The 18,997-nt window shown below is 33.5% G+C and overlaps 1 protein-coding gene across 3 annotated transcripts; it reads left to right on the top strand.

Moving 5' to 3' along the window:
- The first annotated feature begins 1,667 nt into the window (after window positions 1-1,667).
- LOC100777629 (putative phospholipid-transporting ATPase 9) lies at window positions 1,668-8,512 on the top strand. 3 transcript variants are annotated; one of them, XM_006581980.4, is made up of 12 exons: window positions 1,668-1,932; window positions 2,085-2,698; window positions 3,311-4,644; window positions 4,762-4,872; window positions 5,104-5,380; window positions 5,526-5,614; window positions 5,701-5,809; window positions 6,081-6,290; window positions 6,620-6,745; window positions 6,878-6,976; window positions 7,294-7,485; window positions 7,620-8,512. In XM_006581980.4, the coding sequence occupies exons 2-12, from the start codon at window positions 2,303-2,305 to the stop codon at window positions 8,247-8,249; spliced, it is 3,573 nt and encodes a 1,190-aa protein (XP_006582043.1). In that variant the 5' UTR covers window positions 1,668-1,932; window positions 2,085-2,302; the 3' UTR covers window positions 8,250-8,512. The 3 variants fall into 3 exon arrangements, with proteins under 3 accessions (XP_006582043.1, XP_006582044.1, XP_040872750.1); XM_006581981.4 differs by having other exon boundaries at window positions 1,668-2,482; window positions 2,620-2,698; XM_041016816.1 differs by having other exon boundaries at window positions 1,668-2,698.
- The last annotated feature ends 10,485 nt before the right edge of the window (window positions 8,513-18,997 follow it).

Below are 18,997 nucleotides of genomic sequence, written 5' to 3'. Positions count from 1 at the left end.
AAGAGAGGATATCCAATGTTAGTTGTTTAACCAATTGTTTATTTTTTAACATCATTATTTACTATTGGAGATAATCTGCGCATCATATTAGATTACTCACGAGTAATAACATATTTTTTTTGTCATTTAAAGATCATTTAAGAGTTACTTAAAATTATATCATTAGAACAAAATATATATAAGTTTCTTAATAATAATATGTGACATTGTAGTGATTTATTAATATAAGATAAAAAACTCAAAATGAATGGCTTAAATTTCATCCATCAAAGATACTCTAAGATGACTATTTTTTGATTGAAAATATAACATTTATGAAATAAAAAGTCAAATAAAATAATAAATACAAAAAAAATTGTTCAAAGCATTAAATCTTATGTCAAATTAGAACTTGGTTTAAATTAAAATTTACAAGTCAAAATAATTTAAAATTTTCAAAAGTACAAGTACATGTTCATAATAAATTGGACAATACAACGACTTTTAGATTAATGTTCATTTGAAAATGAAATTAAAAAAACAGGAGAATTAGCCATATATTCTCAAATATATATATTTTAATTTTAATTTTAATTTATTTGACAGTTTTTTTTTTTCATTCAGCAACAAAAATGTCAAATACTCCTACTTTACATATTTTACATGAAGTACTTTCATGAATCATGCCATGTTTTTCCTTCTAGGCAACCGAATTTCTAGAAGCCTTGGTTACATTCTGAGAGTGGTAATGTTCTAACAAACTTTCTGGTCAGCATTTAATTTGGCTTAGAATTTTCAAGACGATGTTCCAGTAATGTATTTGTCAGCCATTTTATTTCATATTTTAGTGCGTTTTTTTTCGCAAGCTTTTGACAACTTTACGAAAAGCTTTAAAAAGAATACTTTTATAAAGCCGAGCATAAAAATATGTACTTATTTTTCAACTTGAAAAAAGTAGAAAGGAAGGAAATACAAAATAAGATAATATCATTTCTTTGTTCTCTGTTTGAAAGAAAAAAAATGAGAATAATGCTTATTTTTTTTGGGATAAAAAAAAAACATTTTCTCTAAATTAGTGTCAAAGTGAGCGGAAAGGTTCTTACTCATTTTCTTAGTATTTTTTAAAAATTAATAAATTTTTTTGTAACATAAAATAAAAATAAGTTTATATTAAGAAAAATAATAGAATAAAATTTAAATTTTTTGGGTTAAATTTAATTTTTCAATTAATATAGAATACTTTTTATATATAATTTATTTTCTTCACTCTTCTATTCATCTAGACAATTCAATATATATATATATATATATATATATATATATATATATATATATATATATATATATATTACTTTCTTTTTTTATATTTATTCATCCAAACGATACATCTTTTTTACTTAATTTTCTTTTTATTTATAGCCCTCTTTTTTTTTTTCTTTCTACTTTATTTCACTCTCTATCCAAACAAAACATTAAAGAAAATTACTGGAACAAAATAAATAACTAAATAGTAACATTAGCTAAAGAAATAAAACTAAAAAATTTATTAAAAAAAATATTTATCGTATCAAACGTGTTAAAAACTAATTATTATTTACTTTTTGAAATAATAAATAATCTAATTCTTTTTAATCTTCGGATTGTGATTTGCAAGACCAGCATTATATTTATTGAAGTTGTTGAGTGTTTGAACTCATTACCAGGGAAGATCCAATAGCAGCATGTGCACGTTTTAAGTCTTTTCTTCGTTCTTAGCTACAAGTCAAACTGATATACCTGTCTGATTTCAGCTACTAACCCAAAGAAACAAACAACATTTTCTATGCTGCTTCACTTATAATTATTTCACTACAAAGTTCTTCTTTTCAATTCTGAACACTGCACACATATATATTCTTAATCTTTCTGGCCTCCGTATTCTTGTCTTTTTCTGCTTCAATCATTATAGGACAGGTGCATTTTTGGTTCAACACACACATATCTCTTACCTTATAGTACACAATGAACTTCTTTTAATCTTTTCTAACAAAAATTGCCCTTTTTCTTTTCATTTTATTGGTTCGATAATGCCGTGTTTCTTTCTTTCTTGGCCTTCCTATCGACAGTGACTGTGTTTGGTGCTGCCTTGGGATAAAGTGAACAAAACTAGTTGATCTCTGCAAATCTGTTTTTTTTTTTTTTTTTTTTTTTTTTTTAAGGATTTTCAAGTCTGAAGCTTATTTAAGAGGGGAATTATGCAAGGTTGTAAACTTGTAATGTATTGTGATTATAATTTGTACTATTATAAGTTGTAAGCTTTTGGAGAAGCAAAGTTGTTGAAGTTATGGAAGGTAATGGTAGAAGGAGGAGGCGCCACTTCAGCAGAATCCATGCATTCTCTTGTGGAAAAGCTTCATTCAAAGGGGAGCATTCACTCATAGGCGGTCCTGGATTCTCAAGGATAGTGTACTGCAACGAAGCGGAACGCGGTGAGGGGAGTCTTGTGAGCTATGGTGACAATTATGTGAGTACTACTAAGTATACAGTGGCCACTTTCCTTCCCAAGTCCTTGTTTGAGCAATTCAGGAGGGTTGCCAATTTTTACTTCCTTATCTGTGCAATTCTGTCTTTTTTCCCGGTTTCTCCTTACTCGGCTGTCAGCAATGTTGTTCCTCTTGTGGTTGTGGTTGCTGCTACAATGGGGAAAGAGGCTGTTGAGGATTGGAAGAGGAAAAAGCAGGTAATGTTTTTTGTGATGATTGTGTCTGATTTGGCTTCAAATTTGTGGTTAAGATGCTGTTCTGTTCTCTATGCAAAGTGAATATATATGGTTGATTGAAAGTTTTGAATATGCATTATTTTTGCAGTTTTGACCGCAGATGTTTTGTGTGTTATTTTAAGAATTGGTTTTTGGAAAATTCTAGTGAGGGTTACTGTGGCGAGGGAGTTGTGAGGGGAAAAGTGGCCTCTTCTGCGGTGAACTCATGGCTTGAGTTATTTTAGGAATGTCCACAATCCACATGTGGTTTTGATTCTCTTGTCTTTTCAAATATGTTCATACTTAAAGCCCAAGTACATTTTTTTTTATCATAGAATATGGAGAAATTGCTAAATAGGAAGTGAGATCTGCATGATTTTGTGAATCCTGATATATTTTGGTGAATAAGTGTTTTAGAAAAAGTTTATTAGAGTGTGTTGTTAAAAATTCTCATTTTGGAACAGAGTGAAGAGATAGCACTATTGTGTTGCTTTTTGCCAACTTTTCCTTTCTGGAAAATTCTTTTGGTTCCTTATTTTTATGCTCCTGTTAATTATTATTAGGTCTGTAATGTAGTCTTGTGAATTTCATCAGGATATTGATATGAATAATAGAAAGGTTAAAGTGCACCGTGGAGATGGTGTTTTTGACTATTCTAAATGGAAGGATTTGAAAGTCGGGGACATAGTAAAGGTTGAAAAGGATGAATTTTTCCCTGCTGATCTCATCTTACTTTCATCAAGCTATGACGATGCAATTTGCTATGTAGAGACCATGAATCTTGATGGAGAAACAAATCTAAAAGTTAAACAATCACTTGAAGAAACTTCAAAGTTGCAAGAAGATTCAAGCTTTCAAAATTTCAAGGCTATTATCAAATGCGAAGATCCAAATGCAAATTTGTACTCGTTTGTAGGCAGTTTGGAGCTTGAAGATCAATTGTATCCTCTTTCACCTCTGCATCTACTGCTTAGGGACTCAAAGCTAAGGAACACCGAGTTCATCTACGGTGTGGTAATCTTTACAGGCCATGATACAAAGGTTATGCAGAATTCAACAGAACCTCCATCCAAGAGAAGCACAGTTGAGAAGCGGATGGATAAGATCATCTACTTTCTGTTCTTAGTCTTATTTTTAATTTCTTTTATTGGTTCAATTTTCTTCGGGATTGCAACGAGGAAGGACCTTGAAAATGGAGTTATGAAGCGATGGTACCTCAGACCAGATGACACCACAATTTACTTTGATCCAAAGAAAGCACCAGTCGCAGCCATGCTGCACTTCCTGACTGCACTTATGTTGTATAGTTACTTGATTCCAATTTCTTTGTACGTTTCCATTGAAGTTGTGAAAGTTCTTCAAAGCATTTTCATCAACCAGGATTTGCACATGTATTATGAGGAAGCTGACCGGCCAGCACATGCTCGTACCTCGAATTTGAATGAAGAACTTGGCCAAGTTGATACTATACTTTCAGATAAAACAGGAACTTTGACTTGCAACTCTATGGAATTCATCAAGTGTTCTATTGCTGGGATTGCGTATGGCCAAGGAGTTACAGAAGTTGAGAGAGCTCTAGCCAGGAGAGAAGGAGTACCTTTAAGTCAAGAGTTGACAGAAGATGGAAATGTTCCAAAGTCTTCCATTAAAGGTTTTAACTTTATGGATGAAAGGATCATGAAGGGAAATTGGATCAACGAACCTCACGCCGATGTAATCCAGAACTTTCTGCGGTTGTTGGCAGTATGCCATACTGCAATACCTGAAGTTGATGAAGAAATCGGTAAAGTTTCATATGAAGCTGAGTCACCTGATGAGGCAGCTTTTGTGGTTGCAGCCAGAGAACTTGGTTTTGAGTTCTATGAAAGGACACAGACAAATATTTCACTGCATGAGTTCAATCCGAGATCAGGCCAAACAACAGAAAGGTGAGGTTTCTGTTCTTGTATGTGTCAGCTTGATTTTCTATATCTTACATTTATCGGCAATTTGAAACTTGAAGAGTTGGTTATGCATAAAACAAGAATATAATTTCACTTTTGCAGGTCGTACAAACTTTTGAATATATTAGAGTTTAGTAGTACAAGAAAGCGGATGTCTGTAATTGTAAGAGATGAGGAGGGGAAACTGCTACTATTTAGCAAAGGAGCAGACAGGTTTGTAAATCCTGTTGACACTTTTCTAAGGAGAAGTTCACACTTGGTATATGGTTAGTTAGTTAGTTACCTACTTTTTGAAACAAAGCAATGCAAGCATTGCCTACTTTTTTTTGTAAGTGTGAATTCAGTATAGTGCATGACTATTTTAAATACACTATGTGAGTACCTTCATTCTGTTTCAGATGTTCAAAATATTAAATTTATTTTGTTTGTGGCTTTTACTATCAGTGTCATGTTTGAACGACTTGCAAGGAATGGAAGGGAGTTTGAAGAGAAGACTAAGCAGCACATTGATGAATATGCTGATGCTGGTTTGAGGACCTTGATACTTGCGTATCGGGAACTTGATGAAGAAGAGTACAATCTATTCAATGAAGAATTTATGGAGGCCAAAAACTTAGTGAGTGCAGATCGAGAGCAAATTGTGGAGGAAATATCAGAAAAGATTGAGAAGGATTTAATTCTTCTTGGTGCTACTGCAGTTGAAGACAAACTTCAAAATGGGGTATGTTAAACAATGTTTCTCTTTCAGACATTAGTGGCTTTTCCATTTTTCAAATTTATGTGTGTGTACTTTGAAATTAGCCATGTTGTAAACTGTCATAAGTCCTAACAACTTGTGAGTGTTCTTATGATTCTCTGTCATTTAGGTTCCTGAATGCATTGACAAGCTAGCACAGGCAGGAATTAAGCTATGGGTTCTGACTGGTGATAAAATGGAGACAGCAATCAATATTGGGTAAGTTAAAGCATTTCAATAGATTTTGACATCCTTTGAAATTATAACACGACATCACTGATTGAATGATTTCTCTGTGACTGCAGGTTTGCTTGTAGTTTACTCAGACAAGGAATGAAGCAAATTATAATTAGTTCAGACACTCCAGAAACCAAATCACTGGAGAAAGTGGAGGACAAGTCTGCTGCTGCAGCGGTAAATCCCAGCTCTAATAATTTCTGCATGTGATATGATTACAAGAAAACAAAACATAATAACAGTTCTACCCCATACACAATACATGTAAATCAAGGCACACGCATGAGAAAGTCCTTTAAAATATTTTTCATTTCAAGACAATATATTTTTTTGATCTGTAGTGTAATTGAGCACAAAGGCATATCACCATACAATAAATTAGTCTTTTAACCATTGAACACGAGGGTATTAGATGTATGATTTTGATGGAAACTTTATGATTCTTTAGGCAGTTAAGGTAAGTGTTATTCATCAATTAACGAATGGAAAGGAATTACTTGCTGAATCTGATGAAAACTCTGAGGCATTAGCTCTTATCATTGATGGGAAGTCTCTCACTTATGCACTAGAAGATGATGTAAAGGACTTATTTCTTACACTTGCTGCTGGCTGTGCATCTGTCATATGCTGTCGTTCATCTCCCAAGCAGAAAGCACTTGTAAGTTTTCCATGTACTTTATAGGTTTTTTTATCCGTAGGAATTGAACATAGTATAAGGGGATTTACAACACTCACGCACCCTACTCAACCCACTGAGTTAAACCCCCTTGGTTATAGTCTTTGGTTTCCCTTCGTTTATTGAAGCATATTTGTATATGTGAAATAAAATAACAGATTTATTTAACTTGAAATTTATTATTAGCCAATGTGGCAAAGAGACATTTACTGCAAAGTAATATGCTAATAAGGGTCAGCGCTTGTCACCTCCTATAGATGGTGATATTCATGTGTTCAATCTGTTAAGGTATTTCTATTATAATACTGCAGGTTACTAGATTGGTAAAGGTTAAAACTGGCAGTACAACTCTAGCAATTGGTGATGGAGCAAATGATGTTGGAATGCTTCAAGAAGCAGACATTGGGATCGGTATCAGTGGTGTTGAAGGAATGCAGGTAAGTCTGAAATATCCTTCTTACAACAAATTCTTTTTGTTTACCTTCCTATAATCATGACCTTTTTTTTTTTTTTCTGTACATTATAGATCTTGAATTCTTATTTCTCCCTTGCTACTATAAAACTTTCAGGCTGTAATGTCGAGTGATATCGCAATTGCCCAATTTCGGTTTCTAGAGCGTTTACTTCTTGTGCATGGGCATTGGTGTTACAGAAGAATCTCATCAATGGTAACAAATTTGCCTTTAAAAACAACATTAAAGCATAGGCTACTCTATTAAATATATATTCACACAGAATCTGTCCTTATTTCAATACTCAATTCAGTTACAAGAAATCTCTCATTGACATCAGTACTTCAAACATAGATTCTTTGGTTGGAATGAATATTTTGTGAAGCATTATGGTAAGACAACTTCATAAACAACCTTGTCTCACTGTCTGTATCCAGACAAATATTTGGCCCGGACCGAAGCTTCTTAACCTATGATTCTTCTCCTCTCCTTCAATTAATAGAAATATGTTAACCTATATTTTCATTTGGCAGATTTGCTACTTCTTTTACAAGAACATTGCCTTCGGCTTCACCCTCTTCTTCTACGAGATCTATGCGTCGTTCTCGGGGCAAGCTGCATACAATGATTGGTACCTCTCACTATATAACGTATTCTTCACTTCTCTTCCTGTAATTGCCTTGGGAGTGTTTGACCAGGATGTTTCTGCTAGACTATGCCACAAGGTGTATATCCCTTTATATTATATTCAATTTCTCTTTAATGCCATTCAGTGAATCTGTTTGATGAAATTTCTTTCCTTATATACATAACATAAATCACATGTACATCTTTCTTTATGAATTAATTCATTTTGCAGTTCCCATTATTATATCAAGAAGGTGTACAAAATGTCCTATTCAGCTGGAAACGGATCCTCGGTTGGGCTTTCAACGGAGTCTTGAGTGCTACCATAATATTCTTCTTCTGCATCAACGGAATGGAGAATCAAGCATTCCGTAAAGCCGGGGAAGTTGCTGATCTTGAAGTTCTTGGTGCCACCATGTACACTTGTGTTGTGTGGGTGGTGAATTCCCAAATGGCATTGTCCATTAGTTACTTCACTTACATACAACATTTATTCATATGGGGTGGCATTCTTTTCTGGTACATATTCCTCTTAGTGTATGGAACCATGGACCCTTCTCTATCAACCACTGCCTATAAGGTCTTGATTGAAGCTTGTGCACCAGCACCATCTTACTGGCTCATCACTTTGCTTGTGCTTGTTGCTTCACTCCTTCCATACTTCGCCTACGCTTCGATCCAAATGCGGTTTTTCCCCACGTTCCATCAAATGATACAGTGGATACGAAATGATGGCCAAACAACTGATCCAGAATATGTTAATATTGTGAGACAAAGATCAATAAGACACACAACGGTTGGGTTCACGGCTCGGTTTGAAGCATCACATAGTTCAGGAGCATCCAAGAGTATTCAAGTCTGAAAACAATGTTAGCAATTAAGCAATGTTTTTTCTGTTTCTTTGTTGTATTTAAAGTTCTTTGGTCTGAACATAGGCGTAAATTTGGTATAGGTAATCAATCACGTACTTCGGATTGTATATATTTAAGGTAGAGATGGGTCTTATGTAGTTGACAAAGAAATGTCAAGAGATATGCTCTTTGACAAAGGTAAACAAGTAATCAATGCCCAGAAAGATAATGAAAAAATTGGCGAGTAATGAAAGATTAAAGAGCTTCCTTTGCAGGTTTGGTTTCTGTTTGTTTCTTGTTCGTCGTTCTTTTCCTCTTTGGTCGTTGTCCTTCTGACTTGGGTGTCTATTTGGGAAGAGTCATGTGAAATAGTTTGTCTGGTTGCTCATTGTTATAACTGTGTTGCCAATAATTACGACTCAGTCAAAATTGACACAGTTAATCTCACTTCTGTGTGATTTGGTTGGACGCATGCGTGAGTTAGATGGTTGTGGTCATGTTCGGGAAAATTAAGGATTTGGAGAGGGAATTTGGAGACTAAGGGGTTTCACTGTTTGTGTGCGTGATAAATTTTCATTTATAGGACTCGTGGGTCTCTGTTTCTCTTATGTTTTTAATGATAACTCACTAGAATAGTCGACAACTCTGTACCGACTCAGACCTTAGGGAGGATGTTAGGCCTGGTTTGTGGATGATTTACATTTGGTTTGTTATTGTTTATGTTTTGCTTGGTGATTGAAGAAACTTCCATAAACATGTGCCATTCAAACTTTCTATTTGTTACATGCACATTCATACAAGGCAATAAATGATGAGGGAATGCCAATCTGATATACAATTGATAGCTTGTGCACTTTTCTTATTTCCTTGGATTGCACATTTCTTTTGTTTGCATCTGTTATATAATTGATAGTTTGTGCAAGTTATCAAATTGCTTATCTATTTAAGTCCACGGGGTTTATTAAATATGTAGCATAAATGGGTAATATGATATTTACATTTTTCAACTTTGACCCATCGGAAGCATTCATCTGTTTTCTTGACATTTGGTGTTAGAGTCTTGACATTTGTTAAATACTAGTTGGATGATCTGCTATGCATGAGACAAATTATACATGGTAAATTAGATTTTTTTAAATCTAAAACTAAATAAATTTAAATCTGAAAAGAATAATAACTTTTTTAAAATATTAAGCAAATAGTGTAATATTTATTTATAGAATTTATTAGATTATTAACCTAGTTTTTATCATATTAAGTGAATTTCTGTCACATTTTAAATTTAGAAATGTTATTTAACAATTGAAAAATAGACTTACTATTGTAAATTTGATTGAACCAAATGTATTTTCTTGAGATTAAATATGTATATTTTTCTTAAGATATCAGGCTTTTGTTGTTGCCAAAAAATATGATTAAACAACAACCAAAGAAAAAAATAATCAATCAACTTCCCAACTAAAAAAAGTAACTGGCCTATATAGAGTCCAAAAAGTGGTATAACTATCATATTTGGAAGATTTTAGCGGGACCTGTTATTGCATCAATCTCCCAAGCTTATTGACTTCCAAATATAAGTCTTTAAACTGCACATTGAGCTACTCTTCTACCAAGAAAGCTTTTATACATAAACATTTGGCTGAAATATTCCCAACCAATAAAAACATGAAGTTTCACTTGTGTTGTCAAAACTTGAACAATAGCACAATCAAATAAAAACATGAAATTTTACTTGTTTTGTCAAAACTACCCAATAAGGAAGATAAATCTTCTCCTCGGTGAGATAAACTAAATTAGTTGCGTAATCAACTGCAACTGCTTAATCGTGATACGTCTTGTTGGTGAGATAAACCTAATTGAGTATGCTAACAGGGTGTGAATATAAAAGAAGGAGAAACATGAGGGATAATGCATACCGTAGGCACCAATTTCTCCAGGGCAGCAACATGTTGTGGGAATGCAAAAAATCAAAATGAATGAGAAAGGCTAATGGAGAACAAAGGGACGGGAACAATTTAAATTTCCTCCATAACTATAGAATAAAGATCAATATAAAATTAAAATAAAAGCTAGAGAATAAAAAAGTCTAATCGGACATTTGAACGCATGATTTCTGCTTGAACTTTAACTGCACAAAATGATATAGTGAATCATGAGACATAAAGAGAGAGAGAGAGTCAAAGTGTGTTCACGTCTCAAAGGATGTGGTCGGTTTCAACAGGAGGAGCTAGAAATTGAAGGAGAGCCAAGAGAAAGTTCAACATTGGTGATTGTGCTTCACTTGTTTGCGCTGAAGAAACCTTCTGATTGGAGCAAGGAACATAAGTGGCTCGCGATGATATGTAGTGACTCCATCAACCATGGTCGCGTAAGACCAGAGTCATCGCATCGCACAATAGAGGATCACCAACCATGTTGCGACAATATGTTTTTTTGAATGGGCTTCATGTGTTAGCATGAAAGAAATCTTCAAATCGAAGCAAGGAGTAGAAGCTACTCACGACACTGAAATTTTTGTTGAAGGAATTTGATATTTGTTCAAGGAAGACCAGTGTTCTCATTTTCTTTGGTACTCAAACTGGAACATGTGTGTATATTACTATGCTTTTCAATTTAATTGAAGATGGACATAGGATCATATGCTTTTTAATCTATTTATAATATATAAAAGCTGAGCTATTTCATATTACATTTCCACGTCAGTGAAAATGATGATGTGAAAGAAGAAAAACATTTTTCTATTGAGTGATACTCACAATCTTCCAAAACCCTATACAATACATTTCAATTGAATGATACTCACCTCCAAATGCCCCAGTCTTCTACATTCCCTTCTACGTACCTGCTCTTCATCTCAAGGTTTTTCACATATAACTTTGTCCTTTCCCAGATCTTCGACGCAAAAGAACCTTCTGAAATTCGATCGCTTCATTCATTCGTGTTTCGCTTTCTTCAGATTTTTGTCAATATTAGAGATTTTACGTTCATGATTATGATGATGATGCTATAGCAACAGTATTTTATGAATCATATTCACATCAAAGGCCGAATCGCATGACCTCTAATCACATATGGCAACCGACGATAACCTCAACCAAACGAATTTGGGCTTGTGCGAGCCTCTTCGCATCAAACCTTGAATCACATGACACTCTATGAAACCTCGGTCAAACCCTCTGAATCGTGCGACACTCGATGAAAACTCGGTCAAATGAATTTGGGGATGTGCAAGCATCTTTACATGAAAGACCGAATTGCAGGACACTCCCCTAATCACATATTGCATTATATAGTGAGAGCCTCTCCACAATCGCATACTTCAAAGTTTTGGTCCTACACACATGCAAGACTTTTGATACTGAGTTTTGTTGATTTTTATTTTCACTTTTGTGATATATTTATTTTTCTGATGCGTAGATTTTCCCATTGTAAAAAATAAAAATATTCAAAAGATAGATGCAAAAATATGAAAAGAGGGTAGACACTACAAAAACACAATATAACTTGGAAAAAAGAAAGAGATTAGTAGAGAGGTGCATCCAAATGATGGTATGTAAACAATTTATATTTCTTCATATGCAAATTATTTTTTGTATTAAATTGAAATTCAAATCAGTCATTGGAATTTAAATTCAAATCTAATAGACATAAGTGTTTGATTTTTGTCCTCTTTCTTTAATATTGACATTTTATAACACTACTAAAAATCATTTTTTACGATGCGCATTTTAAGACGGTTATACATAACCGCCTTAGAATGTTAAGTGGTGACAGTTTTGTAATTAAGAAGAATATTTTTTATGACACACATTCTAAGACGGTTTTACGAAACCGCCTTAGAATGTGCTAGGGGAACACGCACGACGCCAGGTTTTTATATAAAAACGTCGATGTTTTTTTTGTCACGTGTACTTTAATTTGAAATCCCTAGCCTCCACTATTCATTTCTCCCTTGCTTGACTCTTCATTTCTCCGTCCACTATTTCCCTCCACTCTTTTTTTCCTCTTCCTTTTGGGTCTGGAGCTTGATCTCCACTCCATTCGCTGGAGTGACTGAAAAGCATTTTGCATCGCTGCCGTCGGGACCTCTCTTCCTTTCATATGCGGCATCGGCATCGTCATCATCCTCCACAAAACTATGGATGGCGTTGACAAAGTCGGTACCTTCATCACCGCCACTGCCACGAGAGCAAAAAATGCACCGAAGAGATTAAATTCGATGATCGAACAATTGGTGCGATTCCTTCTCCAACTCCGCACGGGCATCTCCCTGACGACGACAATGTGGAGGAGGGAGAGATCCTTGAAGATGAGGTTCTCGACGGCGAGGTTGGGAAACAAGAGACGGAATCTGATGCTGAACCCGGTGAAATCAAGGTGACAAGAGATCGAGATGTTTGATATGATAATCAAAATTTGGTATGTTATGATTGAATTTGGTTGTTTATTTATTTGATTTAAATTAAATTTTGTGGATTGATACACATGACATATGTTTGGTTGCGAAGAAAGTAGAGGCCATTGGAATGGATTTGAAAGAAATTTTTTATTTCGTAATTGTGTTGTTTTGGTTGCGATTTTTTATCATTAATTTAAGTGTTTCAGTGTATCTCAGTTACTCTTGGTGGCCAAACAGAGCACTGTGATTCTTTGTTTTCGGACGAGTTTTTTTTTTATTCTTGAGAGCTTTGGTATAGTACCCTGTCAGTGTCTCATAGATATGTAAGAACCTGGTTGCACTACACGAACATGAGTGAATTGCAAAAGAAGTCTCTCTAGGTGTTTCAGTGAAGACTGGTGGCTTACAGTTAATTTGTAAGAGCTGGTTATGAGTTTTGTAAATTTATTTTTGTTCATGGACTGATTTAAATGCAATGTGTAATTCATTTAGCATTACCTCAAGCACTCTGATTTTCTGCTATGCATTTGCACTCAATTTCTTGGACAGGGACACCTTACTAAAATTTCAGTAACTAGAAATGAGGACATTAGGGATGATAAATTTATTAGTCCTGCAATCAATGCACAAGATGATGTCTCTCGTAATTGTTCAAGTTTTGAGACTCGGGATGGAAAGCATGCTCAAGCTTGTACAGATGGCGTGGGCAATGGTTTTTTGGATCCTAAATCTTCCAAAGGGGATAAGTGGCACAATGGGGAACTTGGACATTTTAAAAGTAATGAGAAACTAAAAGGAGACTTTGATGATGAAACACTGGAGGCTAATGTGAGGAAAGCACATTACAATAGGAATTCATCCTCTGAAAGTGGAGGCTAATGTGAGGAAAGCACATCACAATCGAGAGGCCAAGGATAGAGATAGGAGTAGGGATAGAGATGTGGATAGAGACTTGCACAAATAAAAGAAACAAGAGGATAGGCATCTGCGTTATGAGGATGGTAATGACAACGGAGATAGATATAGAAAACATTCAAGGCATGAAGAAAATGAATACCATTGGGAAAGAAAAAGAAATTCTGATAATCATGTAAAGGTTTATAATTCAATGGGAAGCACTGCATAAGTGGATGAAAGCAAACTAACAAGGTTTATAACATTCAAGGCATGAAGAAAATGAATACCATTGGGAAAGAAAATGAAATTCTGATAATCCTGTAAAGGTTTATAATTCAATGGGAAGCACTGCAGAAGTGGATGAAAGCAAACTAACAAGGTATGCTTCATTAACTATATTATAACTTTATTAAACATCTGAGTTTTCTTCTATCCATTTTTTTTTATCTCTTTTAAGTTCCTTCTTGAATAACATACTTATTTTTTTATGTATATTGATTGTAGCAGTAAGGTTGAACCAGATGACTTAGAGGAGGATACATTGCAATTGCCTGAGCAAGAAGAGGAAGATCTCAACAGGATCAAAGAAGAGAGTAGAAGAAGAAGGGAAACAATAATGGAGAAATACAAGAAGCAGCATCAACAAGTAGAAGCAGTGGTTAGAAACGAAGGAAAAGGTATTATTTTCCCTATTTCTTTATCGACATGTGATATGGGCTGATAGTATTAGTTAAAATGATCAATAGTTACAAGTTATAATTCATTGTCTTTATCTTTAGTCTTCTTGTCATTACTTTGATTTTCAAATGATTACTCGATATCTTACATAAGAAACTCCCCCCCCCCCCCTCCCTTTTAAATTTTTGTTGAAAAACTATACATAGTTTATAATTTAAATAGCATATAATCTAACAACTTATAGTTTAAATAGCATATCATATTTTAAAAGAAAGAGATGCAGGTGTGATGGAGGATTATTTAATTTTGAAAACATAAATTTCATGGACTTAATTTACTTTAAGAGAACTTTAAATCTAATGGTTGGATTGATAAAATACACTTTTTTTATAAACAGTTATTAAAGAGTAACTGTACAAAGTTTGACATCTAGTGTCCATTAACCCTTAATTTCAATTGATCCCATAAAAATATGTATATCCTATAAGTTATTAATTAATATAATTATGTAAAATTTGTTATGCTTTTTTGCATGTGTTCGTGATGAGGCGAGAGCTAAATTAATATTTTAGCTTAAGAATCATGTTATGCCTTCTGCACCCCGCTGCCGCCCCTCCCCGAAATGAAGCACAAGAGGCAGTGAAATATTTGATATTACATGTTTGGGTTGTTAAGTATACCATTGAAGATAGATGGGTCCTTTTTTCTATGTATGTATTATTATATTAAATTTTGAAATCTTTTATTAATCAGATAAAATGACATAATGTTAAAGTGTTAATCATTGCACCATTTCCCCCTTGATATCTTCCTACCTGGACTACCTTTAATAACTTTGTAGTGAAGAAAAGTGGCAACAACTGCAAAGTATTTGTAGGGAAAGACACGTGAATTTTTTCTATTAAGGTCATCAATCTTTTTGTTTTTTTATTATTATTATATACATTATAATATTAAAATTCCCAAGTCAAAGTGTGGCAGGTATAATTTGTGTTTCGATACCGATTAAGTACCCCCGGAACGACCTTCCCACTTATTTAGGTTTAATTGACTCTAGTAGGAATTATGCTTAGGTAATGGGATTAATTATTGTACAAAACTCACACATTTCTGAGTTTTGTGTGCAGAAATTCAAACAATGACTGTGTAAATATATAAATATAAATAGCTTATATAAAATTATTTGCGAATATGAAAATTGAATATGCTTCGCATAGATAATGGAAATTAAGGTGAATGCTGCCCAATGTTTATATATCTTCATTACTAATAGCAAATTAAACAAGTTGATTTTAATGAAGTGAATGTTTTCTTTCCTTTTATTCTCATTTTTTTGTGTGTGACTGATTGAATAGTAAAAAATAGAATGATGGTGATGATGAATTAATTTAGCTAATTAAACAGAAACGTTTATATAAATGGATTTTGTAAAATAGGTTGCACAAGTTGTCCTTGTATTTATAACCACTAGCCATGAATCAAGGCAATAGAGATATGCGAGAGGAATCGATCACCTGCATGTAGAGTTTAGTTAACGGTTTTTAGTTTACAAATTTTTAGGTCAGGGGGTGCTTTGAATGAACATGCTATTGACAATCCAGAGGAGATTGCTTCCATGGTTGATGAGTAAGATTTCTCTCTCCTTTTCTTTTTCCTTTGTTTCTGTGTACTAAATTAATTTTTATTATATAAAACTTTGCTTTTGTTTTCTAGTGATATTATTGGTTCCTATAGTATCTCATCTCATGATAGGTCATGTGCTTAGTAGATTAGTTTATCTGTTTAAGGTCTCTTTTAAATTTCTAGTGAGATGCATGACCAAAAGAAGGAAAATGCCCTTGGAGAATTTTGGAATAATATTGGATAACCTTTTTATTCCTTTTTTTTGGAGAATTTTGCCTTTATGAAAACTCTGTCTAAATGGTTAATCTAGCTATGTGTTAATTGAAAGCTACTAGCTATATGTGATTTTCCATTGTTGGGCTTACCCCAAAATTTATGCCTATTTTATACAAGGGAGATAAATATCCACATCAAAACAATGCTAAGGGAATTTAGAGAAAATTTTCTTGCTGGAACAATTATCACCACTAGAAAATAACATCTAAAAAATTCTAAACTAATAATTGTTTGGGAAGGACCTACCATTTTTTAAAGTTTTTATTTGTTATAGTACTCGAGTAATAATTTTTTTTAATGCCCAAAAACCAATAACTAATCCAAGTTTTAGTATTTTGACTTAAAGAGTAGTGCATAATATTAAGTTATTTGTGGGCAAGTCATATTCAATTTATTAATTAATTACTTCTTTGTATTAAGTTTAGTGTCCAGATAGAACTAGGGACTCCAATTCCACCAATCTTGCTAATCTACTACCGGTTTGAAGTTTCTGCTGCAAGAGGAATTAAACTTGGACTAACATTTTTCTTCTCACGGTGAGTTCTATTTCCACATTCAGTGTTTAACATGCATCACTGCCTTAGCCACTAGGTAAATGACTGTTGGAGAAGTTTTATTATGTGTTCAAGTTGTAAATACAAAAAAAAGTACCTGCAAATACAAAAAAAATATAGCATTTCTACATCAGTTCTGACAAGACCGATGTAGAATGCTGATCATTTTAAGACGGTCACGTGTGAAAGTTCATCTTAGAATGCTCAGCATTCTACATCAGTCCCTTAGAGACTGTCGTAGAATGATCAGAATTCTACATCGGTTCCTTAGTGACCGTCGTAGAATGATTAATATTTTACATCAGTCCTTCAGAGCTGACCGTCGTAGTTTCCTCAACATTCTACATTGGTCGTTGGCAACCTTCGTAATATAGGTGACTCCTTTTAATGACGACCCCTATGACGACGATCGTAAACCGATATAGTTGGTCCCGAATAACCGATGTAGAAGGTTGATTTTCTAGTAGTGTAAGCCAGAAACCAAATGCACAGACATGCACACACACACACACACACACTTGTTTGAAAGTTCAACTATTAGTGTTTTATATAATTTTAAGTGAATGTGAACTTTTGTTAGGCTTAATTATGAAGGTTGATGAATTTGTGTCTTCGGAATGTTCCTTTGTTTAAATAATCACATTGCCTCACTTTAGGGATACATGTAGACAATTTAAAATATATTGTTAGTTCTTAGTTGATAGCAACAGAACATGGTCCTGGAGAAAAATAAGCATAAGAGTTAGAGGTATAACTCAAAGGCATCAGATCAACATTTGAACGTGTATCACCCAAAAACTTAAAATATGTTAATTTTAACAAATAAAGTCATTATATATTTTTGTTAATTTATTTATCTCCATATTTGTTAATGTATACACATGCTTATTATATATGTTGCTTCATGAAATTTTATTTCACCTCCAAGAGTTCAAGGAGTTGGTTATGAATATCACAATCTTTTCTCAATATTAAGATAATTGACCAACGTGACAGAGGTTTCATAAATTCTAATAATAGGTCCAAATGTAGCAACACAACTTTGCCTCTTCCAAGGACATTATACAATCATGGTTCCTTAAGACTCGCCTTCCTCTTTTAGAAGAGAATGCCCTTAATACAGACTTGCAACTACAATCTACAAGGAAGTTTTTTTCTAACTCAACTTTATAGTTAAACAATGTTTTTCACAATTTATGAATAAATTTTAACTTAAATAAGATATGCTTAATTGTTCATTGCCTATAGGTAAAAAAAGACTTCAAGGAGTTGGTTATGAATATCACAATCTTTTTCCAATATTAAGATAATTGACCAACGTGACAGAGGTCTTGGAGATGTTTGATCATTTGGTTAGCCAATGACAGAAGCATAAAGAGGGAGAGTAGTCGTGAGAATAATTTGATGGAACACCTGTTTCAAGTAATTAATCTCCTCTCATCTTGTAGCTATTTGATATAGTTTAAATTATTCTTTTTTTATAATAATACAAATAAATTATTTAAATATTATTTAACTATAGTGAGCAACTGAGTGTCAATTTTTATCCCCTATTTTCATAGCAAGGTAATGTGCATTATATTATATTTTACCATAACAACCTAACCATGATTAGCATGACACAAAACTTGCATAAATGTTACTTTTTAATGAATATACAATATCATGGGTGTGATTGCTAATATGATCTAATTTTAATATTTAGGCATGTGATACTTCATGAGTGGTTGATGTTCAACTGTTGGTTTGGCATATTGGTCTTCCACTACCCTATGTCAAAGGTGAATTTATGATTATTTTGTAACTTTAGGAATATATGCTATGCCAAAGGTGAATTTATGGTTATTTTGTAACTTTGTCTATAATTTAATTTGGACTCAAGCATGCACTATAATTGATTAGTGTGTAACGGAAGTGTGTAGCAGTCACTTTGTTTACAATTAGTTTTAATGCTATCATAACATTAGACCATGTTTGATCATGTTGTATGCAACTTAGTATCCATGCTCCTTCTCTTTTCTTTTTGTTTTTGTTCTAACAAAATACATATATGAAAACTAAAGCATTTTCCAGCGCATCCACCACCATGGTTATCAAGTTAGTCACCTAGAGTAGCTTGGACTTTGGCTCAAGCTCCTACTGTAACTCATGTGTATGCTATAACTCCTACTTCTGTTGCAACGAATATAAGTCATTAGAATATATATATAAATTTTTCAAATAGTTTTCAACAAAATCTATTGATATAGTAATATAGAAAATACACTATTTATAATAATTTAATATTAAACAAGTTAACTGATTACATAAAAACTGTGCATCAAAATAGAGA

The sequence above is a fragment of the Glycine max genome, chromosome 6, assembly GCF_000004515.6.
Source record: "Glycine max cultivar Williams 82 chromosome 6, Glycine_max_v4.0, whole genome shotgun sequence".
NCBI lineage: Eukaryota > Viridiplantae > Streptophyta > Magnoliopsida > Fabales > Fabaceae > Glycine > Glycine max.
The sequence above is the reverse complement of the archived record's forward strand: the minus strand, read 5'-3'. Positions and strand labels throughout refer to the sequence as shown.

What these genes read in the sequence shown, in the direction of transcription:
- LOC100777629 (XM_006581980.4), top strand. Translation starts at nt 2,303, where the DNA reads ATGGAAGGTAATGGTAGAAGGAGGAGGCGCCACTTCAGCAGAATCCAT. An exon ending in AAGACAAACTTCAAAATGGG is followed by an intron (nt 5,381 to 5,525) that starts GTATGTTAAACA and finishes TCTGTCATTTAG; the next exon opens with GTTCCTGAATGCATTGACAA. An exon ending in ACAAGTCTGCTGCTGCAGCG is followed by an intron (nt 5,810 to 6,080) that starts GTAAATCCCAGC and finishes ATGATTCTTTAG; the next exon opens with GCAGTTAAGGTAAGTGTTAT.